The following is a 23,049-nucleotide window of genomic DNA, read 5'->3' on the forward strand; positions in this document are numbered from 1 at the left end:
GGTGGTCTTCACCACAGGCTGTGCAGACGGTCAGGCATTGAATGACCATGTCATGTCCACCTGCAGCCCAGGGCAGTCCAGGAAAACGTTCTAGATGACGGATGTGTTCTCCGGCTCTAAGGTTCCGCACACCAGCCCCACATGGCCACCAAGCACTGGAAATGTGGCCCATGCGCCTGCGGAACTGCATTTTTTTGAGACAGGGTGTGACCCTGTGGCCCAGGCTGGAGTACAGTAGCACAATCGTAGCTCACTGCAGCCTCGGCCTCCTGGGCTCAAATGATCCTCCCACCTCAGCCTCCCAAAGTGTTGGGATTACAGGTGTGAGCCACGGTGCCCAGGTAATCTTTAAGTTTTTTGTAGAGGTGGGGGGGGTGGGGGGTTTCTCTGTGTTGCGCAGGCTGGTCTTTTAACTCCTGAGCTCAAGCGATCCTCCCCACTTAAGCCTCACTGCAACCTCCCCCTCCTGGGTTCAAGCGATTCTCCTGCCTCAGCTCCCAAGTAGCTGGGATTACAGGCATGTGCCACCACGCCCGGGTAATTTTTGTATTTTTAGTAGAGACAGGGTTTTGCCATGCTGGCCAGGCTGGTCTCGAACACCTGACCTCAGGTGATCTGCCCACCTCGGCCTCCCAAAGTGGTTTGAGCCACCACGCCCGGCCACCTCCAGGATTTTCTCATCTTCCCAAACTAAGACTGTGTACATGACACACTCTGTCCCCACCCAACTCCCCAGCCCCGGGAACCCCCATCCTACTTCCAGTCTCTGATGCCTCTAGCGACCTCCTAGGAGTGACATCAGTGTTTGTCCCTTTGTGTCTGGCTTGCTTTGGCCGAGACAATTTTGAAAAAAGTACATTTGCAGAGAAGGGGAAGCACTATCCCCATCACACCCGCCGTCCGCGGCCCGGGGATCTGGGGACCCTGCTGCGCAGAACAGTGGGCGCAATACAGACCACCGATCACACGAGGGAGAATTCCATCTTAATGAAGCTGCTGTGAATAAACACATGCGGCCAGGTTCAACTTGGGCAGGCGAGGCCTTCTGAAATCAGACAGTAAGCAAAGGGGGAAGTAGAGCCAGATCCCAAACGTCTATACGAGGAACTGGCTGCAAACCGCAGCTGCACAAGCCAGAGAACAACTCCACACCCTCACGGGAAGGGAAGAGAGACAGACAGGCTCACGCCTTACCCAGGAGCACGAAGTGGGAGGGCAGGGCGAGGGCCTGGGGAGGCGCTGACCCCCGAAGCCAGGGCCAGAGAAAGCGAGCGCAAGGAGGGCCTACCTGCCAAGCTGCCCTCGTGTGCTCGGGGTGAGGCAAGGCCACCTGCTGAAAACCTTGTTAGTCGGCCTGGTTTCTATACCAAGCACATTTATTTGCTCAAAACATCTTTAACATTTGAAAACACCCAACCTCCTTCAACAACCGAGAACTCCAGAGCTGGAATCTTGCACCCTGGTGGCTTGAGCGCGTGCACGGCTGTGAGTGGAGTGAGGAGCTGAGGCCAGGCGGGGGCCACCACGCATCAGGGCCCCCGAGGGAGGGAAGACGAGGGGAGCCCAGGAGGAAGCAGGGGCTGGTGGGAGACCCGGACCCCAAACCCCCAACAGATGGGACCCAGCACCAGCTGCGCCCAGGTGACCTCCCTCTGGGGGCCTTGTCCCTTCTGAGGCTGCATCTCGCACAAATCCACAGGTGAATGGGGCGGGCTGGGCCACAGGAAGCCTCACCCCAGGACGGGAAAACTTGGGTGGAGGCCACCTGCCTTGGGGAGTCCGGAGGAGCAGCAGCTGTGAGAACTGGGGGGCCGGATTCTGGCAGGACAGGGGCGTTCGTCCTGCAGGGATGGGGGTCACTGTCTGTCCGCCTCCAGGGGCTGGGAAAGAGGGGGAGGGTGGTCACGCGAGAGGGGCAGATCCAGTGTGCCCAGGACAGCCCAACGCCCACTCAGCGTGAGGGGGTGCGGGAGGCCTGGCAGGAGGAGGCCCAGGCCACAGTGCAGAGGCGGCTCACTTGTGCCCAGCGGTCACACAGGCGTGAGCAGTAGCTCTGACCTCAAAGGAACCGTGCCAGCGTCAGACCGGGCCGAGCCCCACTCCTGGGCTGAGTGTGAAGTGGGGCGGCCTGCCAGGACAGCACCTCGCCATGACCAGAGTCCAGGGGAAGCTGGGAGGCTCTCGCCATGGGCAGAGGCTGTCCCGCTCCTGAGACTCCGGCCAGTCCCTCCCAAGGTGCCCACTCAGGGAAGGGTTGGCCTGAAGCTGTGCCTCCTCTCTCAGGTCTGGGGTCTCTGGGCAGGTTTCTAAACCTTCTTCTGGAAAGTCCCGCCACACACCTGCCATGCAGGTGACTGTCTCCCGCTTCTAAGGTGGGTCAGCGGTGGCAGAGACACACGCCCCGCGTACCAGGACTCTCCCTTCCAGGTGCAGAGCCCCAGGAGCTGCAGCCTGCAGTCGGGTGGGGTCTGGGGGTGTCCTGAGCGCCTGGTGGCCCAACTGGGCTGGTGCTAGGAAGGGCTTGCTGCTGGACGAAGCAAGAACAACCCTGCACACCGGCGGAGGGGACGACACCCGTCTCTGACCCCACCTCGGTGCCTGTCCCTCGGCCGTCTCACCTGTCAGGCGGCAGCTACTGCACCAGCCGGTAGGTGATGTACCTGCCCGCCGTCTCACTGGGTCGGATGATCTTCACCACCTGCAGAGGCAGAGAGCAGGGGTTGCGAATACTTGACGGACCTCACTGCAGTCACCAGACAGCAGGCGGACAGCACACGGGCTGGGGATGGCCGGCAGGGGTCCGAGATGCCGACCCCGGGCTGCGGGACTCGCTCCCTGGGAACCTGGGTCACGCTCTTCTCTGGACCCAGTGGCCCTGGCTTTAAGAGGGGGAGACTGGGGGTGTGGTCTCGAGGTCCCCTCCAGGCCCTGGGTCAAGGGGGAGGGGCTGTCGGGGAGGGACAGAAGCCCCCTTCTCTGAGTGGTCAGCTCAGAGCAGCCCTAGTGCCCTTTCTCCCTGCAGGACTCACCTGCCCACGCTTTATCCCAAAGTAGCGCGCCACAGGGTCCCCCGCCTGGATCCTGGGCAGCTGGTTCTCTCGGAGCTTACTGCGAAGCAGAGTCAGGAAAATGCTAGACAGGGCTGTGGGGGGGTGGGGGGAGTGGGGATGCGGAAGTCTTGAGGGACAGGGAGGGGCAGGGAGGGGCAGGGCCAGTGGGGCTGGAAAGGATACTATCGGGCCAGCAGCTCTGTCACCTCCTCCTTGGTCATGACGACATGCTCAGGGACCAGCTGCCAAGAGAGGAAGCCACCAGGCATCACCAAGGGCTGGTCAGACCCCACATGGCTCCCAGATGCCACCACAACTCCTGCACCTCCAGATGGACAAGAGCCCTGAACCCCACCCCGATCCCCGGCACTCAGGGAGCCCAACCACCCCACCCCGGCTCCACAGGCGGGAGATGGAGTCACAGCTCCTGGAGCTTCTGAGGCAGACGGGCTGGGCACAGCCACCTCCTGCTGGCACTCCTCCTGTCCCAGCACTAGGGTCCCTCCACACTCCCAGCAGTCCAGATTCTACAGGCTGGGGTGGGCCTGGGGATCTGCATTTCTTTTTTTTTGAGGAGTCGTCTTGCTCCGTCTCCCACGCTGGAGTGCAATGGCGCAATCTCGGCTCCCCGAGTAGCTGGGACTACAGGTGCCCGCCACCACGCCCAGCTAATTTTTTTGTATTTTCAGTAGAGATAGGGTTTCACCGTGTTAGCCAGGATGGTCTCGATCTCCTGACCTCGTGATCCACCCACCTCGGCCTCCCAAAGTGCTGGGATTACAGGCATAAACCACCGCGCCCAGCCGGGATCTGCATTTCTAGGAAGCTCCCGGGTTCGGCTGCTGCAGGCCCAGGGCCACCCTTTGTGAACCCTGTCCTCCATGCACTAATGGGAACACCTGCCCTGGGCCCCAGATCCCACATCCTCCTGGCCACCCACAAACCCTGCATCTCTGCCGGCCCCACACAGGCGGGACTCTGCGGCAGGCGCCCACCTCATGCTCCGTGATGTTGATGAGTAGCTCCTGCTGCAGAAACTGCTCCAGGATGTACTTGGGTGCCATGTCAACCAGAGACTGGAAGAGAGTGGCTCTCAGGCACGGGCCTGGAGAGGCCCAGACAACCCGACCTCCATTTCCTGCCTCAAGCTACCTGGGGCTCACTCGTGTGCCCCAACAACACACCCACGTCGTAAATCAGAAAACCCCACCGCCAGCCCAGGAGCCTTGAACAGCCCGCCCCTCCCCAGCCTCTCTGCTCATCAAGGGCCTCCTGTCACAAGCAGTGATGAGGCCGTGGAAACTCGGATGTGTTTCCATCTGTCACACGCCTCCAGGGGCGGCCCTCAGAGCTGGCAGGGCGACCTCTTCCCCATACAGGGGTGCTGCTTTGTGTGGCTGCGTAAACCCCACAGCTGGTGGGCCAGGGACTAAACTGCTCTGCTGACTGCCCATCACAGCACAGCAGTCTAGCTCAGGAGTGTCCAACAGACAGATGGGGAACACGGATAGACCCCTGGAGGACCCCATGCCAGGCCTCCTCTGCAAGTCCCCTTAGACATCAGCTCAGGACAAAGAACCTCCGGCTCCTGGAATCTGCACCAGGCCGAGGGCTGAAGCCCACAGGAGCTGGCGAGAAGCACAGTGCCCTCCACCCTGACACCCCTCCTGAGAGCTGGGGGAAGATGGCGGCTGCCTGGGGTGGGGCTGGGGTCAGCAGTGGAGCCCATGGACGGGAGAGGACGGCGGCTGCCTGGGGTGGGGCCCATGGATGGGGGAGGACGGTGGCTGCCTGGGGTGGGGCCCATGGACGCGGTGGGAGGGAGGCAGTCGGGGCTTGTCGGACATCCCGGCCACATCCTCCAGGGCACCCTGGCTGGCCTGGCCCAAAGCCCAAGGCACGTGGGCCGCCTGTGGGTACTGCTCGCGGGAGGAGGCTGGGGAGGGTGAGAGGCTGGTGGGGTGGGCCAGGGCAGGGGTGCCCACCTGCTCGGGGGAGGAGGCTGGGGAGGGGGAGAGGCTGGCGGGGTGGGGCGGGGGTGCCCACCTGCTTGGCGGAGGGTGTCATGCCCTGCTGCACCACGATGAGGGCCCGCGTGATGTTCTCCTCCTGCATGCGCTGGCAGTACACCTTGATGGTCTTGATGCCCACCTTGGGCTCCTCTGCAGACAGAGAGCGTGCTGGCCTGCACCACCCTGGGCCCTCCTGGCCCTCACCCACCCAGACCCCAGAGCACCCGAGTTCCAGCCCCATTCCACACAGGTGCTTCTCCTGCTCGGGCCTCGGCTTCCGCGTTTGCAAAATGAGGCCTGAGTTGCAGGATCCCAGGACAGGGGAAGAGAGGACTGAAACCTCTCATTCACCCGGAGACAGGGACAGGGGGCTGACACCCCTCAGTCACCCAGAGACCAGGGAGAAGCAGAGACCTTCGACTCTGAGAGGCTCCCACCCTGGGCAGTTCTGGGGAGGCGGGTGACTCAGCACCAGCCTCTGCAACAAGCACACCTCACACCCCAGGACACTCTCTTTAAGAAGCATCACCTGAGGCCGGGTGCGGTGACTCACACCTGTAATCTTAGCACTTTGGGAGGCTAAGGCAGGTGGATAACTTGAAATCAGGAGTTCTAAACCAGCCTGGCCAACGTGGTGAAACCCCGTCTCAATTAACAATACAAGCCGGGAGTGGTGGCTCACGCCTGTAATCCCAGCACTTTGGGAGGCCGAGGCGGGCAGATCACGATGTCAGGAGATCGAGACCATCCTGGCTAACAAGGTAAAACCCCGTCTCTAATAAAAATACAAAAAATTAGCCGGCGCCTGTAGTCCCAGCTACTCGGGAGGCTGAGGCAGGAGAATGGCGTGAACACGGGAGGCAGAGCTTGCAGTGGGCGGAGATTGCGCCACTGCACTCTAGCCTGGGCAACAGAGCGTGACTCTGTCTCAAAAAAATTAATTAATTAATTAATAAACAATACAAAAAGAAAAAGTAGCCAGGTGAGATGGTGTATGCCTGTCAACCTAGCTTTTTAGGAGGCTGAGGTGGGAAGATTGTTTGAACCCAGGAGGTGGAGGTTGCAGTGAGCCAAGATTGCGCCACTGCACACTCCAGCCTGGGTGACTAAGGCAGGCTCAGTCTCAAAAAAAAAAAAAAAAAAAAAAGAAGACTGGGCGCAGTGGCTCACGCCTGTCATCCCAGCCCTTTGGGAGGCTGAAGCGGGTGGATCACCTGAGGTCAGGAGTTTGAAAGCAGCCTGGCCAACACGGTGAAACCTCATCTCTACTAATATACAAAGAAAAACTAGCCAGGCATGGTGGTGGGTGCCTGTAATCTCAGCTACTCAAGCTGAAGCAGGAGAATCGCGTGAACTCAGAAGGTGGAGGCTGCAGCAAGCCGAGATGGCACCACTGCACTCCAGCCTGGGCGACAGAATGAGACTCTGTTTAAAAAAAAACAAAACAAAACTCAGCAGCATCACCAGGTCCGCTTGACCGACATGCTCCGTCACCCCACTGATTAACTCTGGGTGCAGGGCTGTGCCCCTAAGGCGCTTGCAATCCCCCAACCGCTGAGGGCTTTAGAGCCATAGTGGGGAGGCAGACAGGTGGGGAGACTTCCGCAAAGCAGGTGCTGAAACCGAGGGTCCCGGGTTCCTGGGAAAAGAGGCCCGAGCACAAGCTCGAGGGATGAGTAGCGGACGCTGACAGGGGAGAAGGGGCATGGGGTGCGGAGGAATGGGCTGGGGAGGGCAGGGGCCGCAGCTCACAAGGAGGCTGCGCTGACCCAGACGGGGCCTCCTGGGCCAGGCCAAGAAGCTGGAAGAGCACCCAACGGCCAGGATGGGGGAGCCAAGGGACACACAAGGGCAAAAAGGTCATGGGGGGCTGGGAGTGAGTGGGGAGGTCCTTGGGACTCTCCTAGTTGGCGGGAAGAGAGAAGGGGACTGAGAGGGAAACTAGAAAGAGGCTGTGCATGAGAGGGGTCAGAGGTCAACGGCATCGCCCACAGCAAGGAAGGGGAGGGGAGTTTTCCTCCCAGCCTGGGCAGAGAGACAAATGCTGGGCACCAGGCGAGTGGGGGGTGGGTGCTAGCAGCCGGCTCCTCGGCAGGTGCTCGGGTGGCTCCACCGGAACTCCCCCGGGACCCGCTGCTCACCTGGAAAGAACACAAACATCTGGTCGGTGGGGTCATCGTTGTGGGCCACCAGCACGGTGAGGTCCGTGCGCCGCGGCCGCCCCTCACTCGGCTTGTCCCCAAATTGGGCTTTGAACTCCTCCAGGGTCTGGTCAAGCTCGTCCTGGGTCACCAGGTAGCCACGGTCGTGGCACAGCTGCAGAGAGAAAGAACCAGCTGACCCCAGGGCAGAGAGAGGAAGGCGGCCAGAGCTCGTGACCCGGAAGTCAGACCTGCGGCTGCTGCAGAGGACAGAGGTGAACAGCAAATGGGCTGAACACTCACTGTGTGCCCCATGAGAGCCACCCCGGCCCCCACAGCCCCACACCACAGGATGGGACCAGTGTGATCCTGAGAGGATCGCAGAGATGTCCAGCCTTGACCAAGACCGTCTGTCCATCCAGCCTCACAGGAACCTGGCAGGGAGCAAAGCCCTCCAAACCACTTTGCAGAGCTACCCTAAAGGCAGGGACAAAGGCGGGGCGCGGAGGCTCACGCCCGTGATCCCAGTGCTTAAGGAGGCCGAGGCAGGAGGGTTGCTTGAGGCCAGTTCAAGGATGCAGTAAGCTATGATTGCACGACTGCACTGCTGCCTGGGCGACAGAGTGAAACCTTATCTCTTAAAAAAAAATGACAGGGATCGAAACATATGTGACTTCAGGCTGACAATGTTTGAGGCCCGGAGGAAGGAGAATCAGGCTGCGGGGGGCTTCGCTGAGGACAAGGGCGAGGAGTGGGAAGCAAGACAAAGCAAAAGCTCTCAAACGGCCCCAATGGCTGAGGCAGGACCCTGAACCGCAGGCCCTCAGGCCTCTGCCCGGCTTCCAAACCGGACTCGGCCCAGTGGCCTCCATCTGCCCCAGACCCCAAGGCACGGGTTCCAAGCTCCACGTCCCCATCGAAAGCCTCAGCTCGCCCGCTGCTTCCCAACCACCAACTCTGCCAGCCTCGGATGCTGAGACTCCCTGGCGTTCAGGACGCAAGGACAAATGGCGACGCTAAATCGCAGAGAGGGGCAGAGTCTGGGGGCGCCCCCCGTCCCCATTCCTCCTCTCGCCGCCATGCGCGCCGCACCAGCCGGAGCCGCCCGTCCACCCTTAAGCCCCGCATCCGGACGTCTCGAAACCCCCTCCCTTCCCCGCTGCCGGCTCAGGTCGGGTCCAGCGCCTGGCATCCCCGGCGGCCTCCGGGCCTCCCGTATCGGCCCGGCCCTTCGTCGCTGCTGCTCCGACGGGACTACGAGGAGACGCCGAGCTCGACCCCACCTCGGGCCCCTGCACCCGCCGCCCGCGCCCCCGCCCCCAACACCACGCGCGACTCACCTGCATGATGGTCTTGCGGATTTTCCAGAGCCGGTACGTCTCCTCCTCGTCGTCCATGGCCGCCGCCGCTCGCACCCCTTATCCGTGCGAGAACCCGCGCGGACTGCGCCTGCGCCGAATCCGAATCAGGCCCCCTCCACCTAACCCCGCCCGCGCTGGGCTGTCGTCGGCGAATGCCTGAATGCAGCAACGTCTGGGATCGGCAGCACCAAGGGCAGCCCGAGCCTTACGAGAGCGGCAGTTGGCTGAGCGAGACTCTCGCCTCCGTAGTTCTCGTGTGCCTTTGGCCGCACGGCCTCTCGGGAGTTGTAGTTTCCGTTCAACTCCCACCTTGGGGCAACAGTTTAGAATCCACGAGGCGGGGGCGAAGTGTGGACGGGGAAACTGAGGCCTGGATGGGGTCAAGGGGCAGCTCGGCTCCTAGGGATGGTCTGGGAGCCTAGTGGGAACTCTATAAATATTTGTGCATCAAACTGTACAGGGTTTCCTCCGTTGGCTCCAGGCCAGGTCAGGGTTAATTCCCTTGGGCCTCAGTTTCCCTACCTGTGCAATGGCAATAAAGTGTCCCTACCTTAGACGGTTAACTGAGAGTCTTAGGTAGAGCTAGGCATATCTCTAGGTGCTTATTAAGTCCCCTCACCTCTGTCCTCTCCCCTGAGCGCCACCAGCCTAGCCTGGGTATCTCCCCACCCCAGACTCTTCCTGTCTTTGCAAACCTCCTCACTTCCCCAGGTTCACGGAGAACCCCAGCCCAGCACTTGCTGTGTGCAGGCAATCAGTAACTTATTCAGTGATGCATTCATTAATTCAACATTTACTCAGCAACCTACAGTGATGGTGAATAAAACAGGCCAAGTATCCCTCGCATTCAGATACAGACAAGATTTAGTAAAATATAATAAATAACGTGGCCGGGCGTGGTGGCTCATGCCTATAATCCCAGCACTTTGGGAGGCTGAGGCGGGCAGAGCATGAGATCAGGAGTTTAAGACCATCCTGGCTAACACAGTGAAAGCCCGTCTCTACTAAAAATACAAAAAATTAGCTGCGCCAGGTGGCGGGTGCCTGTAGTCCCAGCTACTTAGGAGGCTAAGGCAGGAGAATCTCGTGAACCTGTAAGGTGGAGGTTTCAGTGAGCCAAGATCGTGCCACTGCACTCCAGCCTAGGCAACAGAGCAAGACTCTGTCTCAAAAATAAAATGAAATAAAATAAAATAAAATAAACAACAACGTTAGAAAGCGACAAAGCTACGGAAGAAGAAAGAGCAGAGAGGCTAAGTGACATGGGGAGAAGGGGAGAACTGCAGTATCAGATGGGGAGGTCAGCGAATACAGTGAGGACAGATTCAAGCAAAAATCCTATTAGGAGTGGTGGCTCATCACTGTAATCCCAGCACTTTGGGTGGCCGAGGCGGGCAGATCATGAGATCAGGAGTTCCAGACCAGCTTGGCTAACATGGTGAAACCCTGTTTCTACTAAAAATACAAAAATTAGCCAGGTTTGGTGGTGGGCGCCTGTACTCCCAGATACTCGAGAGGCTGAGGCAGGAGAATCACTTGAACCCGGGAGGCGGAGGTTGCAGTGAGCCGAGATCGCACCACTGCACTCCAGCCTGGGTGACAGAGCAAGACTCCATCGAGAAAAAAAAAAAAAAAATCCCGTTGGGCGGGATGGCTCACACCTGTAATTGCAGCACTTTGGGAAGCTGAGTGGGGAGGATCCCTTTGTTGTAGTTTTGCAATTTTTAGTTGTCACTGACTTTTTTACACTGATATTTGAGATTCTTTTTGGGGGGCTGCCGGGGGCTACTTTTTTTTTTTTCCTGAGACAGAATCTCACTCTGTCCCCCAGGCTGGAGTGCAGTGGCGCCATCTCGGCTCACTGCAAGTTCCGCCTCCCGGGTTCACACCATTCTCCTGCCTCAGCCTCCCGAGTAGCTGGGACTACAGGCACCTGCCACCACGTCTGGCTAATTTTTTGTATTTTTAGTAGAGACGGGGTTTCACCATGTTAGCCAGGATGGTCTCAATCTCCTGACCTCATGATCCGCCCGCCTCAGCCTCCCAAAGTGCTGGGATTACAGGTGTGAGCCACCCCGCCCGGTCTGTGCAGGCTTTCTTATCTAACTACCTAAGTTTTCTTTCTCACCTTGAGGCCAGGAGTTTGAGACGAGCCTAGGCAACATAGGAAGACCCCATTTCTTTTTTCGTTGTTGTTTTTTGAGACCAAGTCTCGCTCTGTCACCCAGGCTGGAGTACAGTGGCGTAATCTCAGCTCACTGCAGCCTCCACCTCCTGGGTTTAAATGATTCTCCTGCCCTGGCCTCCCAAGTAGCTGGGATTACAGGCGTGAGCCACCACACCTGGCTAATTTTTTTGTATTTTTGGTAGAGACGGGGTTTCACCATGTTAGCCAGGCTGGTCTTGAACTCCTGACCTCAGATGATCTGCTCGCCTCGGCCTTCCAAAGTGCCGAGATTACAGGCGTGAGCCACAGCACCCAGCCAGGAAGACCCCATTTCTACAAAAAAATTTAAAAATTAGCTGGGCGTGGTGGGTGCACCTGTAGTCCCAGTTACTTGGGAGGCTGAGGTGGGAAGATCTACGATCACCTGAGCCCAGTGGTTGAGGTTGCAGTGAGCTGTGATTGTGCCACTGCACTCTAGTCTGGGTGACAGAGCAAGACGCTGTCTCCAAACAAACAGAAAACAAAAACCAGAAGAGGAGAGAGAGGAAACCTGGGGTTGCCTGGGGATAGCTGTATCAGGCAGACAGCACAGCCAGGGCAGAGGCCCTGAGGCTGTGCCTCACCTGGAGTGTTCCTGGCAGGGAAGGGGCAGGAGAGGGGGTCAGAGGGCAAGGTGGGGCAGGTCCCATGAGGCCTTGCTGGTCAGGGTGAAATGTTTGGAGCTGCTGTGTTGGGAAATGACTGTCGGGAACCGGGGCAGAAGTGAGAGACCACGGAGGGACTGGGAAGACAAACTTGCCACAAGTCGGGGTGGCTCCAACTATGGTAGAGGCAAGCACAGAGCGGGGAGGGTGCCACAGGGCGAGAAAAAGAGGGAGAAAGGGAACAAAGCTGTCCCTGTGAGCAGTGAAAAGAGGAGTGGGAGGGTGGAGGACTGTAGGTCGAGGTGAGCTCTGGAGTTCAGGGCAAGGTCTAGGGGATGGACGTGCAGGCAGGGTGGCCACATGGTGAAGATTAGAGCCGGGAGCCTGGACCAGGTCCTGGGAGCAGAGCAGAGTCCGGGAGAGTGAGTCCAGCCCTGCTGGTGTTCAGAAGCCCGGAGAAGGAGAGGAGGCAGCAGCAGGAGGGGAGGGAGGCTCAGCACAGACACTGGAGCAGCCCCTGAGCTGCAGACCTGGCTGTGTGATCTCAGGCAGGTTACTCAACCTCTCTGTGCCTCCCCCTCCCCTCCCTTGTAAAACAGGGACAAGAACAGCACCCACTTCATAGGGTAATTGGCTAATAATTGCAATGTACATAGAGCAGCGCCTGGCACCAGCACTGCATAAGTGTTCCTTAATAGGATAAAGGGCAGGAGGTTGCCAGGTCTCCTGGAAACCCGGTGAGGAAGGTGTCTAGGGGCAGAGGGAGGGAGTGGCTATGTGATGCCACCGCCAAGTCAGCCTGAGGACTGAGCAGGGATTCGCCTAGCAGACATTGCGTGTGACTCAGGGAAGGGGGCCAGTGCCTGGCAGGACAGATTTGAGGGAGGAGGGGAATTGGAGTTGTAGGGCAGATACATTGGGGGGTGGTCAGGAGACGGACAGGGCTCAGGGGTGAATTTTATGACAGAAGAAAGGGCACCTGCAATAAAGACCCAGTAGTGACCTGCAAATCCGGGGGCAGAAGTGGATTAAGAGAGGCTAAGCCCAAGCCAGGGGCGGCCTGGATGGTAACAGCAGAGCCAGAGGCCCAAAAGTCAGGCCATGATCCACACACAGGGCAGGTGAAAACGTAAGAAGGTGCAGCCGCTATAGAAAACAGTCTGGTCGGCCAGGCACAGTGGCTCATGCCTGTAATCCAAGTGCTTTGGGAGGCTGAGGCAGGCGGATCACCTGAGGTCAGGGGTTCAAGACCAGCCTGGCCAACATAGTGAAACCCCATCTCTACTAAAAATACCAAAATTAGCCGAGCGTGTTGGTGCAGGCCTGTAATCCCAGCTACTTGGGAGGCTGAGGGAGGAGAATCGCTTGAACCTAGGAGGTGGAGGTTGCAGCGAGCCGAGATCACACCACTGCACTCCAGCTTGGGCAAAAAGAGTGAAACTCCATCTCAAAAAAAAAAAAAAAAAAAAACAGTCTGGTGGATCCTCAAATTGTTACACAAAGAGTCACCATATGACTCAGCAATTCCGCTCCTAGGCATACACCCAAGAGAAATGAAAACATACGCCCACACAAACACTTGTACAGCTTTACAAACTCAAAAAGTGAAAACAACCCATAGCTGGGCATGGTGGCGCATGCCTGTAATCTCAGCTATTCAGGAGGCTGAGGCAGGAGAATCACTTGAACCTGGGAGGCGGAGGTTGCAGTGAGCTGAGATTGCGCCACTGCACTCCAGCCTGGGCAACAGAGTGAGACTCTGTCTCAAAAAAAAAAAACAAACAAACCAGATGTCCACCCACAGATGAATAAATGAACACAACGTGATCCCTCCACACACTGGAATATTTCTCAGCCATGAAAAGGAATGACGAGGCTCTGACACAGGCCACAATGTGGATGCAGCCTGAGGACCTCATGCTCAGTGAGAGAAGCCAGGCACAAAAGAACATGCAGTGTGTGATCCCATTTCTATGAAATGTCCAGGACAGGCCCATCCATGGAGACACGAGGGGATGTGTGGGTGCCAGGTCCTAGGGGAGGAGATGGAGAGTGAAGGCTGATGGGGTCTGGGCTTCCTTTGGGGACAATGAAAATATTCTGGGCTGGGTGCGGTGGCTCATGCCTGTAATCCCAGCACTTTGGGAGGCCTAGGCAGGTGGATCACCTGAGGTCGGGAGTTTGAGACCAGCCTGACCAACGTGGAGAAACCCTGTCACTATTAAAAATACAAAATTAACCGGGTGTGGTGGCGCATGCCTGTAATCCCAGCTACTCGGGAGGCTGAGGCAGGAGAATTGCTTGAACCCGGGAGGTGGCGGTGCAGTGAGCCGAGATCGTGCCATTGCACTCCAGCCTGGGCAACAAGAGCGAAATTCTGTCTCAAGAGAAAAAAAAAATTCTGGAACTAGATAGAGGTGATGGTCTCATAACATTGTACACGTCCTAAAAACACTGAATTGTACACTTTGAAGTGGTTAAAATGTTGAATTTCATACGTATTTTGTTTGAATTTCAGAAATTTTTTTTTTTTTTTTGAGACAGAGTCTTGCTGTATCCCCCCAGGCTGGAGTGCAGCGACACGCTCTCGGCTCACTGCAACCTCCATCTCCCGGGTTCAAGCAATTCTCCTGCCTCAGCCTCCTGAGTAGCTGGGATTACAGGTGCGCGCCACCACTCCCGGCTAATTTTTGTATTTTTAGTAGAGATGGGGTTTCACCATGTTGGCCTCCCCAAGTGCTGGGATTACAGGCGTAAGCCACTATGCCTGGCCCTAATTTCTGTATTTTTAGTAGAGACAGTTTCCCCATGTTGGCCAGGCTGGCCTCAAACTCCTAACCTCAGGTGATAGGCCTGCTTCAGCCTCCCGAAGTGCTGGGATTACAGATGTGAGCCACCGTACCCAGCCAAAAGGTTTTTTTTGAGATGGAGTCTCGCTCTGTCGCCCAGGCTGGAGTGCAGTGGCGTGATCTCGGCTCACTGCAAGCTCCGCCTCCCAGGTTCACGCCCTTCTCCTGCCTCAGCCTCCTGAGTAGCTGGGACTACAGGGGCCCGCCACCACCCCAGCTAATTTTTTGTATTTTTAGTAGAGACGGGGTTTCACCTTGTTAGCCAGGATGGTCTCCATTTCCTGACCTCATGATCCGCCCGCCTCGGCCTCCCAAAGTGCTGGGATTACAGGCGTGAGCCACCGAGCCCGGCCAAAAAGTTCTTAAAAAAGAAATCAAGCCACAGGACAGCCCCTCCTCAGTCCTTCCTGGAGCCAGGGGCTGCTCTAGAAAGATCTGTGGCAACACAGCTTCCTGCAGGGACACTCAAGAACTTCCGCCCTCACAGGGAAGCCTTGCTGGAGCCTTGAGAGGTCCCCAAGACTCCATTTCCTTGTTTGTGAAATGGGGACACTCTGGGAAAAGCTGTGAAGCCCCCAGCACAAATCTCTCCCAGAGCCTGGGCCCCGTTCTCAGATCCGAGGTCACGACCCCGTGTTTTCCCCACTTCTGACCTTATCACAACTGGCAGGAAGTCAGGAATGGGATAAAGTCTCTCCGCGGAGCTGTGGGTGCTGAGCTGTTTTTCTGGCAACCCTGAAATAAACTCCCATTTCAGTGCACATGTTTGCAACAAACTTAAGGAAAACAACTCTGGCAAAATTGCAAACAGCTGAGCCTTCGCAAGGGTAAGAACAGAGTCACCAGTGTGGCCCTGTCACCCGGCACTGCCAGGGCGGGAGGAGATGGGGGGGTTTCCTGAGAAGTCAGACAATGGGGTTTGACTCCAAGAACTTGGCCTCTGGGGGCTGGGCGGGAACAAAGCCATGTGAACAGGCTTATGCAAGACCAGGATTCTGCCAGCCCTGCTCAGGGATCCTTGCTTCACTGCCTCTGCCACCAAACCATCTATGACGCCTCTGGGCTGCATCTGGCAGGCCTGAGTTGGGGGCAGTGGCAGGGGCTGGCTCACAGGTCCCCCCAAGTCAACCCGGCCCTGAGTCTGTCTCTGAAGAAATATTCAGTGCAGGGTCAGAAAAGGTTAAGACCTTGAGGGCAACATACAAATCCCAAGCACCTAGGCGGGGTAGAGTGGCTCACGCCTGTAATCCCAGCACTTTGGGAGGCTGAGGCAGGCGGATCACCTGAGGTCGGGAGTTTGAGACCAGCCTGACCAACATGGTGAAACCCCATATCTACTAAAACTACAAAAATTAGCCGGGCATGGTAGCGCATGCCTGTAATCCCAGCTATTCTGGAGACTGAGGCAGGAGAATCACTTGAACCCAGAAAGCGGAGGTTGCAGTGAGCTGAGATGGAGCCACTGCACTCCAGCTTGGGTAACAGACCAAGACTCCTCAAAAAAAAAAAAAAAAAAAAAATCCAAACCCCTGCCTGTACAGGGGTCAAAGTCCAATCACAGTGACTCAGTTCCCAAGTATGAGGTGAGTGTTTCTGTTGCCAAATGTCCAAGCCACGAAGTGAAAAACAGAGTTGGAAGCCAAGATGTGGGGCAGTATGGGCTCTGGGTGTGCCCATACCTTGTAATGTTAGAACTGTAAGAAAACCCTCCAGATTTGTGTTTATTTTCTGAGCACATACTGCGTGTCCCTGCGTGGGCAGCTGCCCCTGGGGGTGGGAGCCCAGGAAACTCCAGGTTCTCAGTTAAATGGTTACTGTCTTGATGACTCTCAGGTCCCAGTACCCACGTTATATAAGCGGCTCAGCACCCAGACCCAGGGATGCGGAGTCACTGGCCCCCTGCGCCCATGGCAGGGGTGAGGGGACACCCCCATGCCCTCTCTGGACACCCCCATAAGATGGGGCTGTGATGAGAAGCAAACCCAACTCAGTTTGGTTTCATTTACATTAAAAAGGCAAATCTCTTGGCCGGATGCGGTGGCTCACACCTGTAAACCCAGCACTCTGGGAGGCCGAGGCGGGCAGATCACCTGAGGTCAGGAGTTTGAGATCGGCCTGGGCAACATGGTGAAATCCCCTCTCTACTAAAAATACAAAAAAATTAGCTGGGTGTGGTGGCTCGCTCATGTAATCCCAGCTACTCAGGAGGCTGAGTCAGGAGAATCGCTTGAACCCGGTGGGGGGTGGGGGGGGTGGGGGGGGGTGGAGGTTGCAGTGAGCTGAGATAGCGCCACTGCACTCCAGCCTGGGCAAAAGAGCAAAACTGTGTCTCAAAAAAAAAAAAAAAAAAGGCAAATCTCGGCCGGGCCTTTGGCTCACGCCTGTGATCCCAGCACTTTGGGAAGCTGAGGCTGGAGGATCACTTGAGGTCAGGAGTTTGAGACCAGCCTAGGCAACATAGCAAGACCCCCATGTCTACAAAACAATAATTAGCCAGGAATGGTGGATGAGCCTGTTGTCCCAGCTACTCGGGAAGCAGAGGCGGGAGGTTCGCTTGAGCCTGGGAGGTCGAGGCTGCAGTGTGCCCTGATCGTGCCACTGCACGTTAGCCTGGGCAACACAGCAAGACCCCGTCTCTGAAAAAAAAAGGTAAATAAGAGTTGGGGAGACTTTTCTGCGAGTTGGAGAAACCCCCTCGACGAGTCTTAAGTAGTATTCTCAAGCTGTCTGGCCTGCCGCCGCGCTGCGGTCAACCACCCGGATAACTCTGCGCTGCTGCCCAACGTGCCGCCTGCCAGGACGCGGCCTCCTGGGCGCAAGCGAGCATGCGCAGTCGCCAACAACAAGTCCGCACGTCGGTCCCGCCCCCCTTCCCCGCCTTCTTCCCATTCCGGCCTCCCATTGGCTGACGTTGGCGCGAGCGCTCAACACCGACGCAGCTGACCAATGAGCGCTCTGGAGGGCGTGGCCGTGGGAAAAGAGGTGCGGAAAGCCGACGCGCGTCCATTGGTCGGCTGGACGAGGGGAGGAGCCGCTGGCTCCCAGCCCCGCCGCGATGAGCCTCGGCCGCCTTTGCCGCCTGCTGAAGCCGGCGCTGCTCTGTGGGGCCCTGGCCGCGCCTGGCCTGGCCGGGACCATGGTGAGCGAGCTCCGCGGCTGTTGCCGGCCCAGTGACCGTTGGGGCGGGCGCGCGATCCCTGCCTCCGCTTGCCGGCGCGGGGAACCCTCGGGCTCCAGTGACCTTGGTGGGGGGCGTCTGGGGGCTCCCCCTCCCCACCCCCGGCCGGGCACGGACGCGGGTGACCGCACTGCGACGCGCTCCGCGGCCCTCCAGGCCGTTGTAGGCGCGCGGGCTGGGTTCGGGGAAGGGGAAAGGGCTGTTCAATGCGCGCGGGTTGGGGTCGGGGAAGGGACTGTCCAGGCCGTTGCGGGCGCGCGGGCTGGGGTCGGGGAAGGGGAAGGGGCTGTTCCACGCGCGCGGATCGTGGTCGGGGAAGGGGCTGTCCAGGCCACTGCGCGCGTGCGTGCCAGGGCCGGGGTCAGGGGTCCAGGCTTCCAGGGGGCGGGGTCCGGGACGGCTGGGGCGGAGCTGGACCGTTGGGGGCCACGGGTGGGCGTCTCCGGGCCGAGCGGGGCTGCTGCGCCCGAGCGGTTGGGGGCGCGGAGGGCTGGAAATCCCGGATCACGCGCCCCCGGGCGCCGCCCCGCCCCCGCACCTTGGCCTAGCGCGGTGGCGTCACAGTTGCGCAGCCCTGACTACGGCCTCCGGGCCTTTGTCCCCGGTAGCGGCGCTCGGGGTGGGGGAGCCAGGCGGGGCGGGAGACGGGCGGGTATGGGCCGCGCGGGCGCAAGTTCCCCCGGGCGCCGCAGGCAGCGGTGCCAGAGCCGGGGAAGGCGGCGGCCGCGAGCCCCTCGGCGGCGGAAGGCCCCAGCGTGCAGGCGCAGGAGGGCGCGGCGCCGGCGGAAGGAGCCCTGTCCCCGCAGCTTGCGACCGGAGATCCACGAATGTCCCGAGTCCCAGGACCCGGTGCGCACGGGGCTCCCACACCGGCTGCTGTGGCACATTTTGGGATTGGAACCCTCTCCCGGCCTCCGGGTCTCCGGTAAAACCGGACCAGAAGTACAAGGGGGCGTGTGCGTTTAAGGAGGAGGAGCGTTCATGTTTTCAGGGCCGGAGGGCCCCGGTGTCCTCGCTACCGACCCGCTCCCTTCCTGCCTCAGGGTCCCGGGCTCAGCCTCCCGTCCACGCTGTTTGCTCAGCTTCCTTTGCCTTGCAGTGCGCGTCCCGGGACGACTGGCGCTGTGCGCGCTCCATGCACGAGTTTTCCGCCAAGGACATCGACGGGCACATGGTTAACCTGGACAAGTACCGGTGGGCGCTCGCCTGGGGTGGGGCGCAGGGCCGGGCCCTGGGAGGGGGCCCTGTTCTTCTGCGCTGACGCCGCCGACCCTCCCAGGGGCTTCGTGTGCATCGTCACCAACGTGGCCTCCCAGTGAGGCAAGACCGAGGTGAACTACACTCAGCTCGTCGACCTGCACGCCCGATACGCTGAGTGTGGTTTGCGGATCCTGGCCTTCCCGTGTAACCAGTTCGGGAAGCAGGTGGGCGGCTGCTGCGTCCCCCGGGCCTGCAGAGGCCGATGGGTGGGGGTCGGGGTGGGCTCCAGCCTGGAGAGGGCCTGGGAGTGTGCAGGGGGCCCGGACTGGGGGTGCCAGGCCCCCGACTCCCTCACACACCTTGGCCGCCACAGGAGCCAGGGAGTAACGAAGAAATCAAAGAGTTCGCCGCGGGCTACAACGTCAAATTCGATATGTTCAGCAAGATCTGCGTGAACGGGGACGACGCCCACCCGCTGTGGAAGTGGATGAAGATCCAACCCAAGGGCAAGGGCATCCTGGGAAAGTGCGTGACCTCTGGGGACAGTACGGCTGCCGGGGTGGGGGTGGGGGTGGGGCTGCTGGGATGCTCACACCTCCCTGGGGGCAGAATGGCTTAGGGGGCAGTTGCGGGGAGGTGCTGGGACTCACATCGTGTGGCCTCCTGGGGGTAAGATGGCTCAGGGGGCCATGGAGGGCTGTGAAGGCAGCCAGGATGCCCACACCTTTGTGGCCTCCTGGGGACGGGATGGCTTGGGGGGCCTGTGGGGGGCTGTTGGGACTCTCACACTGCATGGCCTCCTGGGGGTAAGATGACTCTGGGGGGCCGTGGGGGCACTGTGGCTGTGGAGGCAGCCAGGGAAGCTCACACCCTTGTGGCCTCCTGGAGACAGGACGGCTTGGGGACTGTGGGGGGCTGCTGGGGACGCTCACACGTCCATGTGCTTCTTTTCCAGTGCCATCAAGTGGAACTTCACCAAGGTAAGGGGGCTGTGGGGGGTAGGGACCAGCTTCCCCCGGCCACAGCCCTGGCTCAGATGGGCAGCAGGCAGGAAGGGCAGCCTCAGCCCCTTGCAGGGGTGGCCCCATAGTTTGGACACCATCTCTCCACAGTTCCTCATTGACAAGAACGGCTGCGTGGTGAAGCGTTATGGACCCATGGAGGAGCCCCTGGTAGGTCCTCTCTAGGGAGACTGCTTGGGGCAGGGGCTCGGGGAGTAGCTGCCCTAACCCAGCTTTCCCCCCTGACAGGTGATAGAGAAGGACCTGCCCCACTATTTCTAGCTCCACAAGTGTGTGGCCCCGCCTGAGCCCCCTGCCCACGCCCTCGGAGCCTTCCACCGGCACCCATGACGGCCTGCCTGCAAACCAGCTGCTGGTGGGGCAGACCCGAAAATCCAGCGTGCACCCCGCCGGAGGAAGGTCCCGTGGCCCGCTGGGCTTGGCTCGGCGCCCCCACCCCTGGCTGCCTTGTGGGAATAAACAGACAAATTGGTCTGCTGGATCTTTCTGCCTACAGGTTTGGGGGGGCCCTTTTGTCAGGGGCCCCTCCATGTCAGGGCCAGTTGCTGTCAGCTGCCAGGCTGGGGGTGCCATGGAGGTGGAGTGTTGTTGCCCCCTCTTCCTCCAGGCTCGGGGGCTGTGCTGGCTGGGGTGCTGGGGTGCAGCGAGATCTGGGCCCACTGGACACAGAGCCCTGGCTCTTAATCCATGCAGCCCCACCTGCTGTGCACAGGCAGGGCCTGGTAGGGCCGAGTCTTGGAGGAGATAATTCTAAGTGGCTGTTCTTCCTGGCCCTGGGCCTTAACCATTAGGATGTGGCTACTGGGGCCTCCTCTGGCCAAGGAGATAATTCTAAGTGGCTGTTCTTCCTGGCCCCGGGCCTTAACCGTTAGGAGGTGGCTACTGGGGCCTCCTCTGGCCAGGAAGCAGAAGTGCAGAGGCTGGAGGAACAGCGTGGCCCTGGTGGTGAGGATGGGTTGGGCACCCACACCTGCCCTTGGGGCCTCACCTGGCTGGGGGGTGTGGGGGTGGCTGGGTGGTTACTGTTCACAGAGTCCCTCCGTGAGGGCTGGTGATGGACAGGCCAGGAAGGGCTGGCAGAGCAGTACCAGCCACCATTCATGGGGCCCGGGGGCTGTTTGGACACGGCCTGGCTGCCTACCTGCACAGCTAGAGGGACTGCAGCCTGCCAGGGTGGCTGATCCCAGCTGCCCCCACTGGGGGTCTGTGGAATGGACCCCGTCCATGGCACCTGCCCCAGACACTGGGTTGAGAGGTCTGTCTCTCCCAGCCCTCGTCCCCCCTCATCCACATGGGGCCAGCACAGGGCAGTGGGCAGAAAGGCCTGGTAACCAGGAGAGCCTGCGGGGATGCCCACGCACCCCTGCCCTTCCCTCCCTGTCCCACAGGCTGAGGAGGAGACTCCGTGGGAAGTAGGTAAAAGGCACATATATTTAAAAAAGTCCTTTACATATGTACATCAGAACTTGCTATAAATACATAGAAACCGCAGGCGCCACCCTGCCAGCTCTGCGGCCTGGGGCCTGGGAGAGGTGAGCGGGCAATAACTTAGGGGTCAGAGAAGGGCTGGGGGAGGGGGAATTGCATATATTAGCGGGGGTCTGCCCCACAGAGCCCCCGAGACGCGGGGGGGCCCTGAGCACCTGGGGTTTCCTGAGTTTCTAGCTCTTGGGACCACCCAGTTTCACGGATTTCAAGGGTTTGGGCCCACTGAGCCCTTGTGGGTGCCCAATCCCAGAGCAGCCACCCGGAGCCCCTTCCTACTTGGGAGGAGAGGCACAGAAAGAGCCCTGCCACGCCCCGGCCCCCAGCTGTCCTGAGTGGGCCCCGCCAGGGCTGACCAGGTGGGGGCCCGAGTTGGGTGCGGAAGGCACTGCGGCCGGGGCCTGGGGCTTCTCTGAGCTGTGGTCAGGGGACCTTGGCCCTGCTCCCCACCGCTGCTCCTAGGGGAAAAACGGTCCCTGTGTCTAGGGGCATGTTTCGCCTAAAGGCGTGTCAGAGAGGAGCCTGGGCGCCGGGGAAGGGTGGGCTAAACTGGATCACGCTCTGCCGCTCGGGACCACCGCCCACCGCGCCCCCCGCCCCCGCGCCCGCGCCCTCCCCCAGCGCGCCCTCGGAGGGCGGCCCTGCGTGCAGCGAGCGCAGCATGTCCTCCAGCACCTCCTTGAAGTTGATGTCGCAGCCCTGGTGCGCGAGGGCCGCAGGGTCGGCCTGGGCGTCGGGGGTGCCCAGCGGCACGACGCCGGGGCCGGCATCCAGGGACAGTGGCGCTGGGAAGGAGAAGTGCGGGGGCGGCGGGAAGGCCTCGGCCGGGGGGCTGTAGGTGAGGTCCAGCACCTCTCCGGGGCGGCAAGGCAGCGCCAGCGGGCGCGGGGCGGGAGGGGCGGGGCAGCCCAGGGCGCGCGCCTGCCTGCGCTTCACGTCCGCATCCATCAGCCGCAGCTCCTGTAGCACGCGGCGCACGCAGCCCTCGGGGATCTTGATGCCTGCGGGCAAAGCGGCGGGGTCAGGGCCGGGGCTGGGGGCTCGGGCCTTCCCGGGGCGCCTGCCGCCCACTCACCCACTTGCTTCTTCCTGTCCTTGGTCTTCAGCCGCACGATCTGCAGGTAGCTGCTGCTGCTGACGTCGGCCATGACGGCGGCGATGCGGCCCCACACGCGCAGCAGCGCGCCGCACAGCATGTAGTGGTGCCGCAGCCGCAGCCCCTGCAGGCAGTCCTTACCCTCCTGCGCCAGTCGGCAGTGCCGGTTCCTGCGGACGAGACGGGTCATCTCGGCTCAGGCGGGTCCCAGGTGCCCGCAGGCTCCCCAGGTGCCCTGAGATCTCCCGCCTCCTCTCAGGGTCTCGGGAGCCCCTGATCCCCGCCTGGGTCGTCGCCATCTGCCGGTTTCCCCCTGGTCCCCGGCCCGCCCTCACCAGGCGCTGTGGCTGCAGTGCGTCAGCGACAAGGCGTAGCCACTCTCCCAGGGCTCCTTGGCCTCCTCCGCGGTGACCTGGGGACACAGGGCCGCATGAGCCTCGGCGGGGCCAGGGCCGGCAGCCCAAGGGAAAGCTGCGCCCGGCGGCCGCCTACCCGGTGGAACTTGCGGCGGAGACTCTCCAGGGCCTCCAGCTGGCTCTGCCGGCCGATGTTGGGCTTGTACACCGTGAAGAGCTGGCCGCGGTTCTGCTCCGCCAGCAGGCAGCTGGGCTTGTTACCGCGGACCTGCGGAGGGGGGCGTTGAGGCCACCGCGCCCAGGTCCGCCCCCCGTGGGCCCTCCTCTGGGGTGGTAACCCCGCCCGACCCCACCTTGTAGGAGAGGTAGAAGCCGTCATAGGGGCCCGTCAGCTCCAGCGACTTGGCAAAGGCGTCCTCCCACTTCAGGCCGCGGTCCACGCTGATCTGCCACGGCACGGGGTGGGGGTGTGTGAGTGTGGTGGGGGC

General features: G+C 60.3%; 3 protein-coding genes across 8 annotated transcripts in view; 1 reads left to right on the top strand and 2 right to left on the bottom strand.

Moving 5' to 3' along the window:
• Positions 1–1,342: 1,342 nt before the first annotated feature.
• On the bottom strand, positions 1,343–9,482 carry POLR2E (RNA polymerase II, I and III subunit E). 3 transcript variants are annotated; one of them, XM_054463021.2, is made up of 8 exons: positions 8,544–9,482; positions 7,204–7,378; positions 5,097–5,212; positions 4,046–4,126; positions 3,234–3,292; positions 3,030–3,108; positions 2,619–2,698; positions 1,343–1,880 (listed from the first exon to the last, which is right to left on the bottom strand). In XM_054463021.2, exons 1-7 carry the CDS (start codon positions 8,598–8,600, stop codon positions 2,633–2,635), a joined length of 633 nt encoding a protein of 210 aa, XP_054318996.1. In that variant the 5' UTR covers positions 8,601–9,482; the 3' UTR covers positions 1,343–1,880; positions 2,619–2,632. The 3 variants fall into 3 exon arrangements, with proteins under 3 accessions (XP_054318996.1, XP_054318995.1, XP_063513823.1); XM_054463020.2 differs by having other exon boundaries at positions 3,030–3,111; positions 8,544–9,472; XM_063657753.1 differs by having other exon boundaries at positions 1,343–2,698; positions 8,544–9,472.
• A 7,649-nt stretch (positions 9,483–17,131) lies between these two features.
• Positions 17,132–20,105, top strand: GPX4 (glutathione peroxidase 4). Of its 2 annotated transcripts, none has more exons than XM_054466108.2 (7): positions 17,132–17,363; positions 18,502–18,596; positions 18,682–18,826; positions 18,976–19,127; positions 19,558–19,582; positions 19,715–19,774; positions 19,853–20,105. In XM_054466108.2, the coding sequence occupies exons 1-7, from the start codon at positions 17,280–17,282 to the stop codon at positions 19,883–19,885; spliced, it is 594 nt and encodes a 197-aa protein (XP_054322083.1). In that variant the 5' UTR covers positions 17,132–17,279; the 3' UTR covers positions 19,886–20,105. The 2 variants fall into 2 exon arrangements, with proteins under 2 accessions (XP_054322083.1, XP_054322082.1); XM_054466107.2 differs by lacking the exon at positions 17,132–17,363 and adding an exon at positions 17,889–18,251.
• A 932-nt stretch (positions 20,106–21,037) lies between these two features.
• SBNO2 (strawberry notch homolog 2) overlaps positions 21,038–23,049 on the bottom strand; it is a 72,589-nt gene continuing 70,577 nt past the window's right edge. For 2 of the 3 annotated variants that reach the window (XM_054466104.2, XM_054466105.2), the window contains 5 exons: positions 22,915–23,007; positions 22,698–22,829; positions 22,541–22,617; positions 22,185–22,375; positions 21,038–22,110 (listed from right to left, as the gene is read on the bottom strand). In XM_054466104.2, coding sequence (XP_054322079.1) covers positions 21,620–22,110; positions 22,185–22,375; positions 22,541–22,617; positions 22,698–22,829; positions 22,915–23,007 — 984 coding nt within the window. In that variant the 3' untranslated portion in view covers positions 21,038–21,619. The remainder of the gene's footprint in view (positions 22,111–22,184; positions 22,376–22,540; positions 22,618–22,697; positions 22,830–22,914; positions 23,008–23,049) is intronic. The other variant, XM_054466106.2, reaches the window with a different exon arrangement.

The sequence above is a fragment of the Pongo pygmaeus genome, chromosome 20 (genome assembly GCF_028885625.2).
Source record: "Pongo pygmaeus isolate AG05252 chromosome 20, NHGRI_mPonPyg2-v2.0_pri, whole genome shotgun sequence".
NCBI classification, from domain to species: domain Eukaryota; kingdom Metazoa; phylum Chordata; class Mammalia; order Primates; family Hominidae; genus Pongo; species Pongo pygmaeus.